Source organism: Oryzias latipes, chromosome 17, assembly GCF_053564925.1.
Source record: "Oryzias latipes strain Hd-rR chromosome 17, Olatipes_Hd-rR_3.1".
Taxonomy (NCBI): domain Eukaryota; kingdom Metazoa; phylum Chordata; class Actinopteri; order Beloniformes; family Adrianichthyidae; genus Oryzias; species Oryzias latipes.
This window is the reverse complement of record NC_136253.1, coordinates 19,086,548-19,107,752: the sequence shown is the minus strand read 5'-3', so window position 1 is coordinate 19,107,752 and position 21,205 is coordinate 19,086,548. Positions and strand designations below refer to the sequence as shown.

Below are 21,205 nucleotides of genomic sequence, written 5' to 3'. Positions count from 1 at the left end.
TTGGAAGGTTTTGTGAAAATAATCAAGATTGATTTGTTCCTGAGTCTGCCTCTCTTTGAAAAGAATAGGAGCAATAATGAGCTTCCTAATAAAGTCATCGAAAGTCTCCAACGACAACAAGTTACTGCATTTAGCACTAGTTCATGTTTTTGCAATGGTTCTGTAAACTCATTAATCAACACTTTTGTTTTGGCTCACATATTTATCAGTACTTTATTTTAACCAAGCTGTGCCCGTGTCTACAATATTTGTGTTTTTGTGTCTAATGAACATTTTTTATTCAACTGCAAACAAACAATTAAGGCTACGGTCACAAATACAACTGCCATCGTGTGATGTGGAGGCCTCAGCAGAGTCTTCAAGTTGGCATGGATACGGCGGCCATCAGGCGTCAGTCAGTCAGGTGGGGATGACCTCATTTTAAAATCGTGTGGCTACAAGGCAGTGGCAGCCAGATTGCCGGCCGGCAGCAGCTCTGATTGCACAATGTGTGAATGTCTCTCCAGACAGCATTATCCAGCAACTGTGCCACCAGCTGCCTGGGAGCCGGGGGGTATATAAACTGTCTACATACTGTACAAGCAACACGCTGTGCTGCAACTACAGCCTCACCCAACAACTTCTTCTTCTTCGCCCTTCTTGTGCACGTTGTTCTTCTCCTATGATTTTTGCAACAAGCACAATGTTCTGTCTTAATAATAATAATAATAAATTTTATTTAGAATGCGCTTTACATTTTAGATAAAATCCCAAAGCGCAATGTTCTGTCTTCTTTGTGTTCTTCTCAGCATCAACCGAAATTTGTCAATATGCAGGTCTCTGAGTTGTTGTGGTGTTATCAGCACCATGATGAGTTTGGTGCAGCATCAATGCCATCTCCTCATTTAAATGCAGGACCTACGGTGGCAGAGATCGCCAGATTGATGTCCGGTCATTGCAGGCCCCCTTGTCAACAGCCCTTGTCAAGTGACGCGCTGCTACCGTACGTTTTCTGAGGAATTGGACGGTGGCAGTGGGATGGCAGCAAAGGGAATAGGTGGTGGCTAGAGGCTGGCAGTCTGAAATCGGCCAATCATACGATGATTTTTGGGGACCTTAAAGAAACCCCTATCAGTCAGTTATTGCACTGCTGCCTTCCTGCCACCCGCCTATCACTGGACTGACACATCGCAACCACCAAATGTGCCCGGCCGTTGACCAATGTCAAACAACATGTTACATGTAAGCCACAAGAAGGGATTGCTTATTCACAAAACCTGTCGCTTCCAACCTTTCCAACAAGTACAAAACAGACTGTAACAGACTAAAACAAACAGTACTGTCAACATCCATGTACCTGGCATGTACCTCTCAAAATCAGCTCAATATCACTAAGCACAACCAGAATTGATCCATATATGATCCGTATAAGGCGCACTGTCATTTTTTGAAAACAATTAGAGATTTTATTTGTCCATGGTGTACAGAAAGTACGGTAGACTTAAATACAGAAGAAAATTGATCTATAACCCCAGAGTAACGTTCTGAATTCCAGGTGGCCTATTGTTTAATGGACTTTGCTAAATCCAAAAAAACGTTTACTGTGAATATTAACAGTATTACACCAGATGATAATTTAATTAGACATACAAATGTATTGCCTTGTGGTGCAAAGATGTATTCCAACATTTGGGTCTCTAATTCCATTCTTCCAAGCAGAACAAAACAAAGAGCGAGTGTGGAGCAGAAAAGCAGGAGCAGAGCAAGTTATTTTGTACACTCTTCTGCTCTGTCAGAGAAGTTTGACATCTCTGGAAAGAAATGCATTTAAAATGTGATTTCCTAAAAAAAGTAGGGTAAAAGACACAAGCTACATTTTTGCTTATGACAAAAGCACAGCAGGTATAACCTCTCCTAGGGAACATTTTTGCTGGTTTGTGGTTAACCGATTCAATAACTCCAGCTCAGGGCAGACGAGGGTCACATCTAATCACATTTGTGAAAAACATTAACTCTCTGAAACCAGAATCTGAGCTACAATCAAAAAAACCATTACCACAAATGTAGAGAAACGTTACTCCACACACAATAAAGCTAAATGGTGCAAACACAATGACAAAAACGGCATTAAGCAGTCTAGAATATCCATTTTTCTCACATCATTTAGAGTTTGTTTCACAAGTTAAAGTGACAAAACTGAGAGGATGACATGCTGACAGATGGGATGATTAAACCATGGAAAGTGTTGCTCAGCAGAGAGGAGAGAAAAAAAAAACACAGATAAAGAGGGAAAAGACAAGGTAGACATTTATGAGGATAAATCATCGAAATAGAAATAGAAAAAAAATTGAACAGGATGAAAAGTAGATGAATGGTAAGAGAAAGCCCAGAGGGCAGGCAGAGGGGTAACCCTCTTTAGCTGTCACAGCATTTTACACTCATTAGAAGCGCTCTGCCTTTGAAGCCTTTTCTCTCCAGCAGTACCCTTCTCAGAATCAGTTGGAAAAAAAAAAAAACACATGTATACTTGCATATAGGCAAATACACGCAGGCATTCTACAGAAAAATACATGACAAAAAAAAACATTGCACAAGCCTGCTAAAAAGCATTTAATAACAAATCACCCACACAAATCATAATTCTCAAGTCTTGTCTAATTATATAAGCAGGGGCTCCTTATGTAAGATGCTTCCCCTACGACTGAATATCCATAATGCATGAGGTCTTGTATTTGGTTCATGGTGACACATCCTACCTTCCTGCAAAGCCTCACTGTATCTGGAGAGATGAGTAAAACGACCAGAAAACCAGAACAATAAAAAAGTCAGAAAAAGCTTCCAACAGTGCCTCAGTTGACATTTATCATAAAATTGATGAGTGAACAAGTTATCCTAAGAAACGGGACAGCAATAAATATTTTAAAAATATTAGAAATAGATCAAATGACAGCAACATAATCACAGAGTTCTCCGGAGATGCTACGTTTAATCAAATGCAAGGTATTTTGTTTAAATTGGAGAATCTGAGTCATTTGGTTGAACTTATGAACTGCCAAGTTCCTGCAGCTGTGTGAAATGAAACAGTCGCGCTCGGAAATCATTGGGTGATTGTCAGATAAATGCATCTAGACATTAAAGAAAAACACAATTATAAACAACAGACCACAACAAGAATCAAGTTTCTTATGCACGAGGGAGAAGAAGCCAGTGTGACAGAAGACATCCACCACACTGCTCTTCTCAAAGGTTCTGCCTCTCCTCATGCTGCTTTTATTAAAAACACAAGAAGGAGGGAACAATTTCAAGACAAAGAGAAAAGTTCATTAGGGGGTGTCGTATAATATCCCATTTGGTGGATTCTAAATTCAAACAGTATTCCTTCTCAGCTCAGGACAGTGTGTCGTAAAACCCCCTCATCCTTGCTGGGGATGGAAGCAGATGAACAAACGCACAACTGTTTTCTAAAAAGGAACCATCAGGACGTAATCCCAGCATTAAGAAGCTCAAACTCATCAACATGGAACCTGCTGTGGAGAACAAGTCCAGTGTTGAGTTTGTCTTTCAGTCTTCTAATCCCAAGAAACGAGACAGTTTCATCGACTGGATTGAAATGGAGGAAGAGTACGATTACTCTCCACTTTCAAATGATGAGGAGGAATCCAAAAGTACAGGAAATACCCGAGCCAAAAATCAACCAGGGAAAGACAATTTCAGCTTTAAAACCATTAAGTCTTGCTCAAGTTGTCTCCTTCAGCCCAGCTACAAACTTTCTTGTGAAGCCACACTGTAATAAATCCAACTTAAATTTTTTGACTTAACAAAATATTTTATGTTGTAATAACTCTATAATCTAAGTTATACTAATCAATTCAACAATTTAAGTCAGTTCAGCAAGTTAAGGTAGTCGTACAGTTCAACATTATTTATTGAGTTGTCTGTACTTATATATCTAAGTTGCAGTTCATTACAGTGTGATAAAGTTCTGTGAACTTATCTTTTTTAATTGTGAAATGCGGGAATGCCAACTTTTGGAGTTGGCATTTTCCACTGTTTGAGTGGTTTTTCAAGAAGCGTCTGCAGAAGTTTTAACTCATATTTAATGACATAAGTATTAGCAAGTACATAAAGTACGTTGTATCCCACAATTCCTTGCGGTGCTGATCTAACAGCAGCATCAAAGTTACACCTACTTAATTGAATTAATTTGAATGAAAGTAAAATAACTGTCTGATAACTACATGTTATTTTTAAGATAACATGTAGTTAAACAAAAAAATATATTCATCTTAACTGAAGCAAATAATTAAGTTAGATCAAAGTAAAAAGGTTTATTTTTCCAACATCCATATGTGATCTTATCACCCGCTCACGGTGGAAAAAGTATTATCTGAACTTCTTCATCCACTAAATCATCTTCAAATGGACATGCCATGCTGCTTCACATCTCTGAAAACAAACTAAGCTTCAACTAAACCTGCTCCAGACCAAGTTATGTTCAGAGCATGAGTTGCTATGGCAACTTGACATATCCTGAAGCATACCTCCATTTCTGGAACCGAAAGCTGAGGTTATCAACTTCCTTAGCCTCAACCTTACCGTTATAACTATAACCTGCTTTCTGGAACCCCCCCCAGGGCTTCAGCCATTTTGTAAACGACGTTTTGGTCAACCGGGCCTTAGCTCCGCCCATGGCAACTAAGACTGATGGGAAGTGTTGATTCCCACACCTTGAGTTAGGGAGCTGTGAGGAGAAGTGACACTCCTCATGTTGTTGCAGTTACAGAGTATGTTCAAATTTTAATATTTGTCCTGATGCACACATGCAGGTGAGCTGTGACTGCTCACCTCTGCCCCAATGATCTTGAAAAGATCACGGTTGCATGTGGAAATATGAAAATGCGGCAGGGTATAAAGGATGTGTGATTATGAATCTGAATTCAAAGTCAAGAACGGAGGTGCTCTTAAAACTCAAATTTAAGTTATTTCAACCTTTGGTAAAGTCACCAATAATCGGAATTTACAGTTGTTACAGCCTAAAAAATTAAGTTTGTACATCTAAGCCTGAGTTCTGAAAAATTAAGATTCAGAGTTAGGATTACGTGACATTTTAGGTCACTGTAACTTACATCTGAGTTGGTCAAAATTACGATTCAAAGTTAATCCAACTTGAACTTTTAAGTTCATACAACTTACAACTGAGTTAGAAGAACTTACATAAATGAGTTTGAAAACTCCAACACAAAACTTAAAATATTGAGTTTAGGTCCTTAACACAAAATTTTACCGAAGTTTGTTGCCTTACAATTTTAAGTTCTACGAACTTTTCTTTTTTTGCAGTGCAGTTTCTGTCCCTGCTTCAACTTGGCCTGCAGGGATTGGACCATTGGAAAAGGAAGAACAAAGTGCAATTGCTTTTAACAAGCCAACTTTAACCTCCGAGTCAACCTCAATGGGCAATGAAGACACACTTAAAGTAGATAACACCACTCTGAAAGGGGAACTCGAGCGCCTGAACAAGCTTCTCCAGCTGTAAGATCAGATGCTGGCAGATGCTGCTCTAAAAGTCGAGGAACAGATGAGCCTCTTCACAGAAGACAAGCTGCAGTGGCATAAAGAAAAACCACACCTCACCAGCAAAATATCTCTGCTGGAAACATTTCTCAAAGAAGAGAAGACCAGGGCCAATGAAGCAGAGAAACGTGCAGCCGAGAAAGCGCAACAATATGACTGTGCTTAAGCTGCAATGGTCCACTTAGGATGAGAATTTCAAAAAAAGAGAGAGGAAATGGTAATGGAGAAGGAACGCTTCATCCAAGAAAACGCTCAGCTAATAACTGCTTAGAAAAAGCAGCAACAGGAGGAAAATGTGGATCTCACCAGCAAAATACTGCAGCTGGAAGCATCTCTCAAAGAAGAGACAACCAGGGCCATTGAAGCAGAGAGACGTGCTGCCAATAAAAGTGCAAAAATACGACTGTTAACAAGCTGCAATGGTCCACTTTGGACGAGAATTTAAAAAAAAAGAGAGGAGATGGAGAAGCAACATCTTTTAAATGATCATCAGCTGGCATCAACACAAGCACTAAATCAGCTGGCAAGAGAAAGAGAAGAATGGCAGAGATGAAACACCTCCCTCCTCAAAGAAATGGCTCAGTTAAGAAAAGCTCATGAGGAGAGAAATGCCTTCTCGGAAAAGTTTGGCCAAGTCCAGCAGCGCATGGATAAATGAAAAGAAACAATCAGACAAAAGGATGCAATCATAAGAAATTTTGAAGGCATGCTGAAGAAAAGGCTGGACCAACAACTCCAACATCTTGACAAGGTTAAGAAGACGTATCGCAAGAGATATCTGGAGCTCACCTTGAAATTAGATGAAACGGAAGGAAATCTTTAAAAGGAGAGGTTCGAAAAAGAAAATGCCAAACTCGACGTTGACAGACTGGTAGAAGAGTACCAAAAATTAAAAGATGAATTGTTCAGTGCAAAGAAGGAACTGAGAGACTGGAAGCAAATGTGGGAAGAAGAAAAGGCTTGTATCCAAACTAAGACACAAAAGCAGCTGGAAAAAGAGAGAAAACAGCTGCAGGAAGAAAAGTCCTGTCTTTCACAAGAAGTCACTCATCTAAAAGAATATGTCAAGAAGAAAGAGAGCATCCGCAGCAAAACTCAAGACGCTCTGATCAACTTGATCAACTACAGCAGCAGGTGGATGAGCTGAAAGAAAAGACTAAAAAGAAAACTGTTGGTCGGAGGAGACAAAGACAAAGTGCACCCCTGACCTACAGTTTAATGAAAAAGCCTTCTTTCTACACAACCACCACCACCACCGCCGCTACCACACGCACTAACAATGGCACACACATAAACTGGATTTTCTTTTTTTCCAACAAATTGTAAATGTGGGTTTTTCTCCAGGCACTCTGGTTTCCCTTATCAAATCAAAATGTAATAATTATACTATTAAAGCTAATTGTCCATTGTTATCCATTTAAGAGGAACCAAGTGACAGTCAAGAAGTGAAACGAACAGTTCCAAATCTACAAAAACAAATCCGAAAAAAACTAAAAAGAGAAAAGAAAAAAAAACGTACAAAAAGGAAAAGTCAGAAACAACCCTCCCTCCCCTTAAAACCAAAAAACACACAAAAAACACAAATAAAATAAAAACATAAGAAGTGAGCCCTGATCCTATACTATATGAAAGTTACATTGTTTTTAGTGAAATTACAGAAATGTTTACACTTTTCTATCTTAATCCGATTTTCTGGAAAGGTCTGTGTGTCATTGTGTATGAATATCTGCCCCCCCCCCCCCCCCCCCCCCCAAGTCCAACAGCAGTCACCCCCGCCACCCCAATAAAAATGATCGAATCATAAAGTTATTTTTCTTCGCCACCACCCTTTTTCCCCCCTCACCACCACTGCAACCACACGCACCAACAATGGCACACACAAAAAATTGATTTTCTTTTTCTCCAAAAAAAATTGTAAATGTGGGTTTTTCTCTCGGCACTCTGGTTTCCCACATCAAATCAAAATTTAATAATTATACCATTAAAGCTAATTGTCCATAGTTCCAGTTTAAGAGATACCCAAGTGACAGTCAAGAAGTGAAACGAACAGCTCCAAGTCTACAAAAACAAGCCTGATAAAAATTAAAAGAAACAAACTTAAAAGAAGAGAAGGTCGAAAACAACCCTCCCTCCCCTTAAAACATGAAAAACAAAGAAACAAAAACACACAAAAAATAAAAACATAGAAAAACTTTTTTTTCAATAAACAATATTAAAAACATAAACAAAAAGAACAAAAAAACAAACAAACATAACATTAAAAATCTAAAAAAACTAAAACTTGAAAACACACACACAAAAAAAACCTCATAAAAGCCTAAAAACAAAACAAAAAGTAAAGAAAATAAAAATGAATCCCCTCCATGAAAAGTCATGACCTTAACGTGGTTGAGGGGTTTGCGCCTGAGTGATCATAGGAGCTAAGCTGTCCGGTTTATTGCCCTGATGGGGTCTCAATGGCAAACAGCAGGTCCTAGGTGACGAGCCAGACTAAGAGTGGTTCAGAATGTCAGCAAAAGCAAGATTCACTTTTATTTTCTCATCCAGATCAGTCTCACTGGGGCCCCACTCTGGAGCCAGGCCTAGGGTTGGGGCTAATAGGCAAACCCCTATGGGGTCAAGTGTGCAGTGGTTTGGAGGATCACCACTGCCAAACCTGAGGCTTTCATTCGTGACCAAAGAAAAAAAGGTCCTCCCTTGGTGGGTGGAGAGCTCCCGCCATGGATGAAGGAGATGAAGTATCTTGGGGTCTTGTTCACAAGAAAGGGAAGATAAGAGAGCGAGACTAACAGGAGGATTGTGGTGAAGAGGGAGCTAAGTCAGAAAGGCAAACTCTTAATTTATCTTTAGGACTTTCATTTATCTTAAAGTCTTAAGGACAATTCCACCTGGATGAATAAGAACCTTCCACAATATTTATTTTAATCAGGTCTTCAGCCCGACTGGCACCTGCAGTGAGAGAGGTAGTGGAGAGGAGCTGCTGCCCGGTCTGGTACAGGTTACTGTCAACAACTCCTCTGGATCAATCCTCCAAGTAAAAGACTCATTCATGGCCCACTTTTCTGCAGACAAAGCAGTGTTGTGGCAACATCATGTGCTCTATCATGTCCTCAAAGCACTGACCCACAATGGTTCTTTTAAGAGCCACCCACCAAACCTTCAAAAGCTTCTTTTTCATAGATTACAGTAATAATTTTTAAAGTACCACATTAGTGTTGTATTTAAAATGTAAGGGACAACAACAGTGTAAGTAGTAACCCTTATTATAACTACTTTTGGCACTGGCCTTTTACATAATACCCAAAATGCAGTTTTTACCATGTTTTAGTAACAAGAACGCGTGTCACTTGCCTGGTTTGAACATAGCTTAACTGGTCATGTACCATCATGTTCCAAAAATTCCCTGGTGATGAAAACAAACTGCTATGGAAGCTCAGCAGAGAGATAAGTTAAGATGGCAGCAAAAAAAAATGATGTGTGTTTTGTACGTAGAGCCCAAAAACAGTCTTAAAAGAGTGAGTAGCTATAAAAACAGAGAGTAGCTATTTATGAACGAGAGAGTTTAAAACACAGAATTCTTAAACGTGCCTTTATACATGTTCATCTTGTCTTTGCATTGAAAGTGACTGCTTGAAGGCACTTTGCCGAGGGTGGAGTGAATGTAGCTTTAGGGAGTTCCAGAGCTGAGGCTTGACAGTCACTTGTCATTCTGCCTCTTTTTGTACACAGTTTTAACATGCAATGCAGAATCACAACATGCAGTTTCATATATCCATCAATTTTCAGTACCTCCTGGATCCCTACCAGAGTCACGGGCCTGCTGAAGCCACAACCGCGGAAGCTGGAGTGCCCGGAGAAAACCCACATATGTACAAGGAAAACATGGAAACTCCACACGGAAACGTCCTAACTGGGATTCAGTTCAGCCTTCTGGAACCAGGTTTGTACTTACATATACAGTACAGACCAAGCTCATCAAGAGAATGCCAAGAGTGTGAAAAGCAGTAATCAAATCAAAAGGAGGCTACTATGAAGAACCTAAAATATGACATGTTATTTCACACTTTTTTATTATGTTTATAATTCCACATGTGTTAATTCATAGTTTTAATGCCTTCAGTGTGAATCTACAATTTTAACAGTCATGAAAATAAAGAAAACTCTTTGAATGAGAAGGTGTGTCCAAACCTTTGGTCTGTACTGTATATCTATAGTAAACCTATAGACCAGTGTTTTTCAACCTTTTTTGAGCCACGGCACACTTTAACCTTGACAAAAATCCCGCGGCACACCAGCATCCCAAAAAAAATAAAAAAGCAGAAATTCATGGTCTGTATTGATCAACAGCCAACCCCCCCCCCCGCCGCCACAATCTCACGTGGATTTTTGTGATAATTGTGGTAGAAAAAGCAGGAAGTTGCTGCTGTTTTTTCTAAGAGATGAAATAAAAGTTAAATTAGAAAATTTAGAAACTGTTTGTTTGTTGTGGTTTCAAGACGTTTCACAAGGTCGACTCATTAGGCGCTGTCCCTTTAAGCCAATGCATCATGGGAGATGTAGTGTGAAAACGGCCGAAAAAGGGCAGAAGGACTCGCGTCTCTGAGCTTCATTGTTTTGTTCACTTGTTCCACGGTCTGACACCGGACTCTGTGGAAAGCTACACCGCTAAAGACGAGCTGTAGCTGGTATTTTTGTTAGAACTGAGCGACTTTTCAGCAGAATTAAGAACAAGGAAGTGAAGACTTTAAGCACTTCTGATTGGTCAGACTGATGACATGTGATTAAGCCTTCAAAAATGATTGGCGGAGACAGTTAAAGGGGCGGGATTTTTCCGCAAACTGCTATAGCTGGAGGGTAATCGCGATACCGTCATTCTTATCAAAATGTCTTTAATAGAATTAAATAAACACAAAGAAAAAGTAATTTTAAGATCTTTTATATTCCTAATTACTCAGTGTTTTCTCAATGCCTGTTTGGATGAACAAAGAGCTGATCTCCTGGAGATGGAAAATGTTGTTAGAGCAGTTAATGAGGGCAATTTCCCACGGCACACTTGACCATCTCCCACGGCACACTAGTGTGCCGCGGCACACTGGTTGAAAAACACTGCTATAGACAACCACACAATAAAGAGAAATATGACTGAGTTGTTTGTCTAAAAGCCCCTTAGAATTTACTTGGTAAACTGACCAGCCTCCAGTTACTGTCTTTTTCAAACTGGCTTCAATCTGGAAGTCAAAGGGACTTCCCTGTGAGTTTTACTTTGATCCTCGTGCACTGCCAGGAACAAACTGTTTATTCATGAACTCCAAAACGGCTTTCAGGCTATTTGCTGTGACAGACTGCTGCTGCAGCAGGCAGCAAACAGGAACAAAAAACACAAGTACAAAGAGTTTTAGCACAACAGCTTTGTTTGATATTTCCACTGCACTGACACCATTATTCTAACCTGCCGGTGACATCAACAACGAATACTCAAAACTGTAAAGGCAGTTGTATCAAGCAGAGTAGCATAAATAAATCTGCTTATTCTTTCATTCGGTTGCCATTTCCTTTTCATTTGAATTTGTGGGTGGTTTAGTTTATGCCGTTAAAAATAATCAACATGCTGATAGAAACCTTAAAAAATGCAAGAAAAAGAAGAAGCCAAAATACTAAATAGATTTGAGAAAATTGTCTAGTTTAAATGGCTGGATGGACTCCCTAATTAGGCTATAAATACACTTGTTTTCTGTTGTTTAATCCTGTAATCCTGTAGAAACACCATGAGGGCTCGGAAATGTTTACCTTTTCATGAGCAGATTTATTATTTTCTTTGCTCAACCTATTCAAAACTGCATTCTCTTTACAGCTGTTAGGTCAAAATTAGTCTGTTTCTGCTACAAATCTGCTTTATCAGTTCACTGACAGATTAAAACTAGCAAGAAAACATAAGAGAGGAAACAATGAGAATTGATTTCCCCTTTTCCTTTTCAGTCACTTATCATTTATTTAAAATTCCTTCAAGAAAAAAGGCAAAAGCAACATTTTCTGGCAATAAACTTCCTTTTTTTACTTTAGCAAACGTCCATCAATCTATGCAACTTCTTCCTGGGTTATGTAAAAGAGTTTCCAAATTCACACAGAATTCCCCATAGTCTGCTACAGGGCTGCTTATGGTGTCACTTATTCTTGTCCCAGCTAACCTTGTGACTTCAGGTGTCATCCATCTCTCTCATTTGTCTCTGTGTTACAAAAAAAATTCACAATGTCTTCGCTCTAAATAAAACAACTGATTCAAATTTCCATATTGCTAACGTATCCAGAACTTTTAAAGGATTTACTTAAAGATTTAAAACCTATAGACCAAACACAAAGAACCCTCCAACACTGAACACAGAACATAATCTCCTATAAATAATGAGAAATACAATTAGATGAATACAATCAGCTGTGACCAGATCCTAGGAACTTAGGAGAGCGGGGCCTTCAGGAAAAGGCACAGCTAAACTGCACAAAACAGAACAAACAAACAAAATCCACAAACTGAGACACAAGGGGCAAACCATAACGATTTTACCAAAGCTTTAGTATCCTGAACTGGATATTCTTTTATCAGTTTTGCATGCTTTCATTTGGTGATGTGCACTATGCAAGTCACCAGTTCTGTGCTGGAATCTCAGATGTCTGGAAATGCTGTTTTACCTTTCATTTTTGGGCAGGTTTACTAAAGAATGCAGCAAAATGTGAATTTCCCAAAGCTCACATAAAAAGGAAAGTAGATATCTTTTGGTGTTTGACGTGACAATGTACATATTTTATTTTTTCTTTAAGAATTACATTAAAAAATTAGTTTTGGAATTGCCCCCAACAACACAAAAGTTATTAATGAGTGTGTTGTAATTGGATTGGAATTTTTCAAATAAAATTCAAAAAGAGGATGCTGGTGAAGCCATGATGCAATAATTCTTGAATGCATTTAAAACTGAAAATGACTCAGCCCAAGGGGCGGAGCTACAGGGGGGCAAGGGGAAAAAGCTTTGCCTCCCCCAATTTTTCAGTCAAAATCAGTATCGTTATTGACAAAGATTAGGAAATCATTACTACAAGCTTTTTTTTTTTTAACTCGTCCTGTCCAGTAGCTGAGCAAACAGATGAGAGCTGAAGGCTTCTTGTGTTCTACATATTTTACATTAACAAAAGGGGTTTTGAATCTTCTGACAAACCAGAGGTATGTCTGAATAAACCCCTTTTGTAATCAAGGCCAAACTTTATTCATTTTAATCATGTTTGAAAATCTTTTGTGTTAGACCGGACGGAAAACGAAATGAGGGAAGAAGAGAGGGGCATGTTAGAGAGGGGGGTGGGGGTGGGGGGGTTATAGAAACATTTCATTCAATCACACAAAATATTTGTGCAAAGGTGAGCTAACACCTGTGCTGAAGTGAGTGTTTATGTTCTTCTAAAATGGATGATGGAATGTAAGAAGGAGGGAGAGTGCCCAGTCCTCCCCACACCAAGACCCCCGCCGCAGCAGCAGCTAGAACCCCCCAACACCCACACGGTAGCAGATGGAGAATAACCTCCCCTCGGGTGATCACATCCGCCACCCAGGCCAGGGCCAGCAGGACCGCCACGGGGGCCCCCAAAGCCAGAGAGCAGGGAGGCATAGGGGGGGACAGAGAGTGCAAGCTCCAGCCCAACCAGGAGGGCCCAACGCGGGACCCCGCCCCAGAAGAGCACCCACAGCCCCAGACGAGCACCCACAGCCCCAGACGAGCACCTCATCGCCACCCAGAAGTTCTGGGCATCCCCCTACTCCAGGGGTGGGCAATTCTAGGCCTCGAGGGCCGGTGTGTCTGCATGATTTCCAGATAGTCTTGTCCTACTCATGGCTGATTACCTGCTTCAGGTGTGTCCAGCCAATTAGAACATGCCAGAGCAGGGTATGCTGGAAAACATGCAGGAATGCGGCCCTCAGTGCCCACGTCTGCCCTACTCCAACCCCAGGTACGAGTCAGGACCCCCCAAAAGAGACCCGCCCCGCGCTCCAGGCAGCCACACACCTGTCCCACAGTTGGTCCACGGGAGAGCAAGGCAGGGGCCAGCCATCCCCGCCCAGGAGGAGGACACCCAGGGGAAGATGGGGTCCACAAAAAGTGTTGTAAACATGGCTCGCCCACAGTTGGAAATTTGGCAAGGCCCAGCGCTCAGGGGCAGCACAAGCCTTTTTTTTATTATTTTAGTAATAGCAGTAAGCTAAAAGAACTGCTTTCCTGAAAAAAAAAATGTTTGAAATATATATTTTTGATCCTTTAATTTGTAATGGCTATCAACACCTTTGCCATGCTTTCAAAGTCTTCTGCCCCCCTCCCACCACCGCCAATGAAATGTTCCGCCACTGGTCAGCGCCAACCCTTACACACGCCAACAGTAAATTGTCAAAGTGATGTGAGTATAAGCTAAAAGGGAGGAACACAGTGTGCAAGACATTCATTTAAGGCTAAAAAGGCCGAAAAAAATAAAATTTGCTTTTGGAAAAATGAATCAGATGTCCTTTTTATCTAGATTATGGCTAAAACCAACGAGAATGTGGCAAAATGTATAAAGTAGCATTTATAGATCACTTGTGATTAAGTGAAACCTCAATATAACCTTTCTCCAGTACAGCTACTTTTAGGTTTATTTGCACTGGAAAAAGCAAAGAGAGGCTTGCGTTGTCTTCAAACAGAACTGTACTAAGCAAAATGCAGACATAACCAGTTGTTACACCCAAAACACCTCTTCTCCATTCAGTCTGTAGGGGTTGAGACACACAGAAGCACAAATTACTGCACGCATCTTTTAAAAAACTGGTCAAGCTTTGGGTTAAGCATAAAAGAAGACGTAAAGTCGTAATAACCACACTATAGTGTGGGTAATAGGCTGGCTAAAGAGAAAAAATAAGTAACTGATAACTCAGAGTGGGGAACAGGCTGGGAGAAGTAATGAAAGCAGTCAAGCGTCCAAAGAGAGCTGCTGCAAAATGACAGATGGTCAGTGTAATACAGAAACTAGACTGTTTCATTGCTGAAACAAAAAAAACATTTACAACCCCCCTGCAACATTTTTAAAATAGTGAAAAACAGTCAATCAAATGTAATGGTTAATGGTTCAGCCCAGCATTGGAAATATTTGCCCTCCTCCAGAACAGCCTCTATTTTTGTATTTTCTATTTGCAATTGCAATTTACAGTATGTCTGCCATTAGTACTTATTTCACCTTAAAAACTAATTTTATCAACTAGAACATGCGGTTTCTGATAGATAATTACTACTTTTGTGTGAAATGAACCAGACAGTTTCTATAAAGAGCCAATATTGTCATTCTGTCATCTGAAAAAAGAAGACTTTTTTCACTATTCTGGACAGCTTTTTAACACATCATACAATCAAAAATACTAGAAGAGAATTTATTTGTCAAACAAATAGAAAATTAGAATGCTGGCTCCTAAATTTGACTCCTAACTATGTCAATATGTTAAATGTAGAGGTCATTCTTAGTAAATTCATAATTATTGAATGTAATAATTAAGATATAGCTATTCTTCAATTTAGTTAACACCATGGTCCGGGTGAATACTCGATTCTGATTGGCTGCTGGGTGTGGATTAAAAAGTGATAATGAACACCAGAAAAAGATGTTCCGGTCACACAAGTTCTATATCACTGCAAAGTCTTATTTAAAACAAACTTCATCATCTGGACAAAAACAAGATGTTAAAAGGTGAACTTTCTCTCTGATTTGATGCTTTATTTAACTTATCGTGACGATCAGCATATATCGCTTTCCTTTGCTGCTCCAGTCGAGGTCCAGGCCAGCTATGCCGGCTAAGTCATGTAACCGTGACAAAGCGCAGTAAAACAAAACAAATAGTCAGCTTTTTGTGAAAAAAGCAATCCAAACCAAAAAAAAAAAAAAAACTAGAATAAAGTACTAAAAACTGATTGAATATTAATTTCTTTTGTAAGTGACCATGGCACAAACACACTTAGTACTTCTGAGTGAACAGAGCAGAATTGAAACTGGCAATCTGAAGTTGACTGTTTTACCAAAGCGCCACAGCTTTTTTGTGTTGTATGCTTTGATTTAAAATAAAAAAAATTTACATGTGACTTGGGTCCATCTTTTCTGTTTCAGTCCTTCTTATTTTGAATGATTTACCAGTCAAAATGTCAGTTCAAAATATATAAAATCATTGTAGTTTCATTTGTTTCATTTTTAAATTGATTTTTAATTCCAGTTTAGCTCAACTCGGTCCAGATTATTGTAAAGTGTTTTCATGTATGCTGGCAACAAAATAAACTTTATAAAGTCAATCCACTGTGATAAATCTCAGAATTCATCCTGTTTTTTTTTTTTTTTTTACTTTTCAACAGACATTGACATTATCACTTGCTAGCTAGACTACGAGAATTGCTTCTCTTCCCCAAAAAGCAACCAGTGTCTAATCAATTTCCAGCTAACATGAGTCATCCTTATCATGAAGGAAAATGCTGCTACACTCACAGACTTGACAAAAACTGGACTGATGGTAAAAGGCTTCAACCTATAAAAGCAAGCACTATTCACTCTGCTCTTACTGCCATTTCCCAAGCTACATCCATTTTTTTTACATTACCAGTACTTCTGTGTAATTAGAGAGAATTATGTCAATTTACTTCTTTTATCCAGCCTATGATTTATAGTTTAGTAGGACAGTTTTCCATTTCACACCAGTAGATTTTTGTGCTTTTTTTACAAATTACTCGTTTAGCATTTTTTTTTTGTTTATTTAACTAAAATAAACAAATATTCCAACAAAGCTGCACTATTTAAATCTTAGTGCCAATGGTGATTATGTTTACATCTTCCTGACATGTTAATGCACCGAAAAACTAGAATTCTGCTCTTGTTGCAGGTTAAATTCCCCCAAGTGTTTATTAGTTTGGGGAAAAATGGGAGGCTGTTGTTTGACCAAGAATGTTAGAAGAAAATCAACGTCTAGTTTTGATTCAAAGCTTTAGAAAACACATTTAAGTACAGACACTCAAACACAACTATACACACAGATCTGATCATGTATATCCAAACATTTCGATCGAAGCTCTCAGACATGAAAAGCATGGGATGGCCTTGGAAAGTAAAAGACTTTCTCAACCCATCCCTGTGATGAAAAGACAAGATGCTAGACAGCCACCATCTGCACAGACAAACAGCAGACCTGATCAAAGCAGAACTTCAAATAAATGCAGGTCATATGAAGACTGACATGCAGGTCTTCCTTAAAATTATATAGTAAAAGAAAGAGGAGCACAGACTTAGAACATGGTCAATTATTCATCGCATCTGGCTGCAATCCATTACACTGCATGTATTATACATCATAATGCCAGCAACATGCCATGCAAGCCTGAGCAGCCACTCTTCCCCACTGGAGTCGGAAAGGCTCCCTGCAACGTGTCGCATTAAACTAACACACTGGCAGAGACGTGAGCGATGTCGGAAACGCAGGAGATTCGTCTTACATCCAAACAGCTCGCAGACACTCTCACAGACATACATTTACATGTTTTGGCTTCCGTCAACAAAAAAATGGGCACAACGTGATATACGTTTGCTGCTTGCACAGCCATACAGATAAGATCACCTTGACAAAAACCATAATTTCATATGAAACCTGTTATATAGGCTAAACTGCTGTTTGCTTATTTAATCAAACAATTACAGTTACCATCTAAAACCACATTTGTGGTTTTTATGAAACCCATTTACACAATCCCTTTTTTTTGTTGCAATTTCCTAAGATCAGAAGCTGTTGGACTGACTATTCACAAAGCATTGAGAACGATAAATAGTCACTTTGGCCATCTTAATTCTTATTTCTATGCAAAGACATACTGTATATGAAAACACCTATAGGTTGGGATTAATGGAAAAATGTATTCAAACCTTTTTGCCTGAACACTGAGCAAATAATATGTAAATTAGCATTGAAACACACACAACGTTTTGTTATATAGATTGTCACAATACTTGGTGCTCATAAAGATTTACTAAAACCAACCCAACCAGATCAGATCCGGTATTGGTCTCTTAACCCCGGGTGGGTTGTATTTCCTGACTATTTCCTGTCATCTGCAACAATTATGGGCTTCTCTCTGTGAGTTGGAGAAAGACAATCCTTTCCATTCTTTGTTGTTGTTTTCCCACATCTTCTATTGCCTTCCTCTCTTCCTGCCTCCTGTTACTGTGCCTTGCAAGATAGTTCAAACTTTATTTATTTATAAAATAGCGCTTCTAATGCACTTTGTGCAGCTCGAAGCGCGAAGTTCTCGCTAGGCCATTTGATCTTGCCATGTGTCCATGCCAAGTCATTTGCCTACTGCTCAATATGAGCTCTGCTTTTGACACCATCTCTCATACCATCCTCCAAGAAAGACTCTCTGCCATTGGTTTCACAAACACCATATGTCAAACAAATAACACCTGTTCTGCAGCAGCTCTATTGGGTCCCTATTTCACACCGGATTATGTATAAAATACTTCTCCTGACCTTTAAATCAATCTATAATGTTGCCCCTCCATACCTGTCTGACCTTGTTCACGTTGCAACATGCACCCGTTCCCTCAGATCTTTCAGGAGGTGAAAGATCTTTCACTACTCACTTGGTGACGAGGTGAGTAGTGGGGAGCAGAGCATTCATCTGCTCTGCTACCCAGCACTGTAATTCCCTGACTTCAGAAACACTGGCTTTCTCCCACATTCACCATAAAGCTAAAAACCACCATTTCCGACTTGCATATCCTCCTCCCCCCCGCCCATAACTTGACTTCTTTGGGCTATTTTAACTGAATAACTTAGTATATATTACAACTGTGCTGCTGCCTGTTGATTGTTTTTTTTATCTCCTGTATTACAACCTTGGGTTCCAAAAAAGGCACCAAACAATTGAAATTGATTTTTATTATTATTTTATTTTCTTTGCAGGAGACTGGCATGTGAACTGATGGCTGTAGATATTTTGTTGCACACCTCCTTATTGGTGATGTGGTCCTTGTATGACATGTTCGAAAATTCTTCCGTAGCATCTCATTTCACGAGTCTCAATTTCGTCTCTGGGTGTCCTTATTTAAGGTTCACGATTCACAAATGTACAAACAAATTGAAAAGACGAGAGTATGCAGGAGTCTAAATTTGAAGTTTGGGGGAGATGATTCTGCTCTGATTAGATTTGATTTATCCCAGCCTTACCTAAAAAATCTTTGTAACTTGACATATAATTGTGCCAAGATTTTTTCATCCATGTCCTGCAAAGTCTGGAAATTTGAGAACAGACATACTGCTTTACTGGTGGTAAATGACCACAACACATCACCACTTTTCTGATTTTAAACAGAGGTATCATGTCTACTATAACACATTTTATTGTGTACTGTGTCCTAAATAGTTAAATCCTTAGGTTAAAAAAATATTTTGTACAAAGGAAGGTAATGTAAAGCTTGAGATTAGCAAATTGAGCAGACAGGGGTGTTGTTCACTAGCTTTTGTTCAGCTGCTTTTTAGACCGTAAAAGAGGACCAGGACCGCAGCAAGCCCAGGCTTCTTTCTGCTCCCTCAAAAAACATTTTTATTATTAAAAGGAGCAGTATTTCACTCTGTATCTGTATATGAGACAAAGATAGAAGACTCAAGAACTCTGTCATCCCAGTATCCAAAAGGCTAAGCAACAGCAGCTGGCGAGGTTGGGGAAAAAAAAGATCAATGAATGAATCAAATGATTTTAACTTTAGAAATCAAATCCCTAAAAGTCAAGAAGGCCAAAATAGATGCAGACTTATAATTTAAAAAATGAAAAAAGTGTGTGCAAATCATTTCAATAAGGAACTAGAAAGTGATGTGGCAAATTATAAAAATATATAAAAACTGAACATTTAATCCAAATGTGTGGAAAACAATGCAAGAACTGTAAGCAGGATCTATTTGAGCAGGTTGACAGGTCTTTATTTTGATAGATTTCACACACCTCTATTCTTTTCTAATAATCAGGATCAGTCAGAGTAAAGAAAAAAAGATATACTATAACGATATCAGTAGGGTTTATTAGTGTGATTATTAGGAGAGTCTGGACTTGTTTCAAATTATCAAGATGCTTTTCTGCAGATTTTGTCTAATTAATAAATGCTGTTGTATTATCTTAAGGCGCCTGTGGGATTTGTAACAAATCTGCCTGTTAGAGGTTTTTAGGATATTACTGAGGGGTGATCACAAAATGGTGAAACCAATTTGTAAGGTTCCTTAAATTGCGAAACTCTTCAAATAAATGGATTTTGCCTATTTGGTGCAAACTAATATAAAAGTCAAAGACACCTACTTCCATACTGGTGAGATTACAACGATGAGTCCCAGCAAACCAGCCACTGTTGGAGCACTGGTTGATGTCCAAGTTCTGCAGGTTAACGTCCACACGAACAACACCTCTGTCAGGAAAAAGAACATGAAAACAGAGAGTAAACCTATGATATGATGCAAAGAAGAAAAAGCCTTGCTAGTAAATAAAAAAAATTATGAATGAGCGCTGTATGTGGTAAGCAGATATATTATCAAAGTTGTGAAATATGATGTATATATTTTTAAATAACAGACGTGCAGTAAAACGTAAAGGTTAAATCAATAAAAAAAATGAAAATATAGAAATACTAAACAAAGACTGAATACAAAAAAACTCAATAAAAAAGTGGAATAGCCTTTAGAATAAACATCTTACCTTTTAAAGTATTTATTTACATTGTATTTCCATACCAAGTTATTTAAATCTTTCCATTCATTTTCTACCGTTTTAACCCTTTTGGGTTCACGGGACTGCAGAGCCTATCCCGACCAGGGTACACTCTGGACTGTTCACCAGTCTGTTGCACGGCCACAATCACACACCCATTCACTCTCACACTCACACTCACACCTAGCGACAATTTAGAGTTGCCAATTAACCTATGAAGCATGTTTTTGTTCAGTGGGAGGAAGCCAGAGACCCCAGAGAGAACCCATGCATGCAAGGGGAGAACATGCAAACTCCACACAGAAAGGTCCCCTGTTGATGTTCTGTTTCAGGTCCCCCAACTGGGACATGAACCAGGGGCCTTCTTGCTGTGAGGCAAGAGCGCTAACCACTGCGCCACCGTGCAGCCCCAGCACCCAAAGCAAAGGTCCAAGCGGTCCAACCACAGCAGGTTTTGTGTGCAGGACCCACTGTGGCCAGGATCACCTGGCGCATGTCAATGACCCTTGTTAAGTGCCCGCGGTGCTACCTGGATCTAACTGGACCCACTACAGGGTGCCGGTAGATCATTGGGGGCGGGGCAAGCCTGTGTGTGCTGAGAGTTTAAGGTGTCACATCCTTCAGAGTCCCTAAGATGCTTAGAAAACCTTGCTATCATCATATCATTCTATCTACTCATATAGCTATCTTCTACTTTGATCTATTTGATATTAATTTTAAGTTTTATGTTAAATGTTCTACCTAACAATACTCTCTGCGAATGCTGTGTTTGGGACAGGCAAAAGTAGGACACTGAATTGAGCCCTGTTGAGGCTGGAATTATATATTTTTTTCTTTTAATGTCAGTCCATTTGTCCATCCTTTCATTTTTTCTATTT

At 39.3% G+C, this 21,205-nt stretch overlaps 1 protein-coding gene across 1 annotated transcript in view; it reads right to left on the bottom strand.

Annotated features, from left to right (window-relative positions):
- The window catches only part of gpr158b (G protein-coupled receptor 158b), a 93,690-nt gene that overhangs the window by 60,850 nt on the left and 11,635 nt on the right, over nt 1-21,205 (bottom strand). Inside the window, exon 2 of the mRNA XM_023965158.2 lies at nt 19,923-20,028. Coding sequence (XP_023820926.1) covers nt 19,923-20,028 — 106 coding nt within the window. The remainder of the gene's footprint in view (nt 1-19,922; nt 20,029-21,205) is intronic.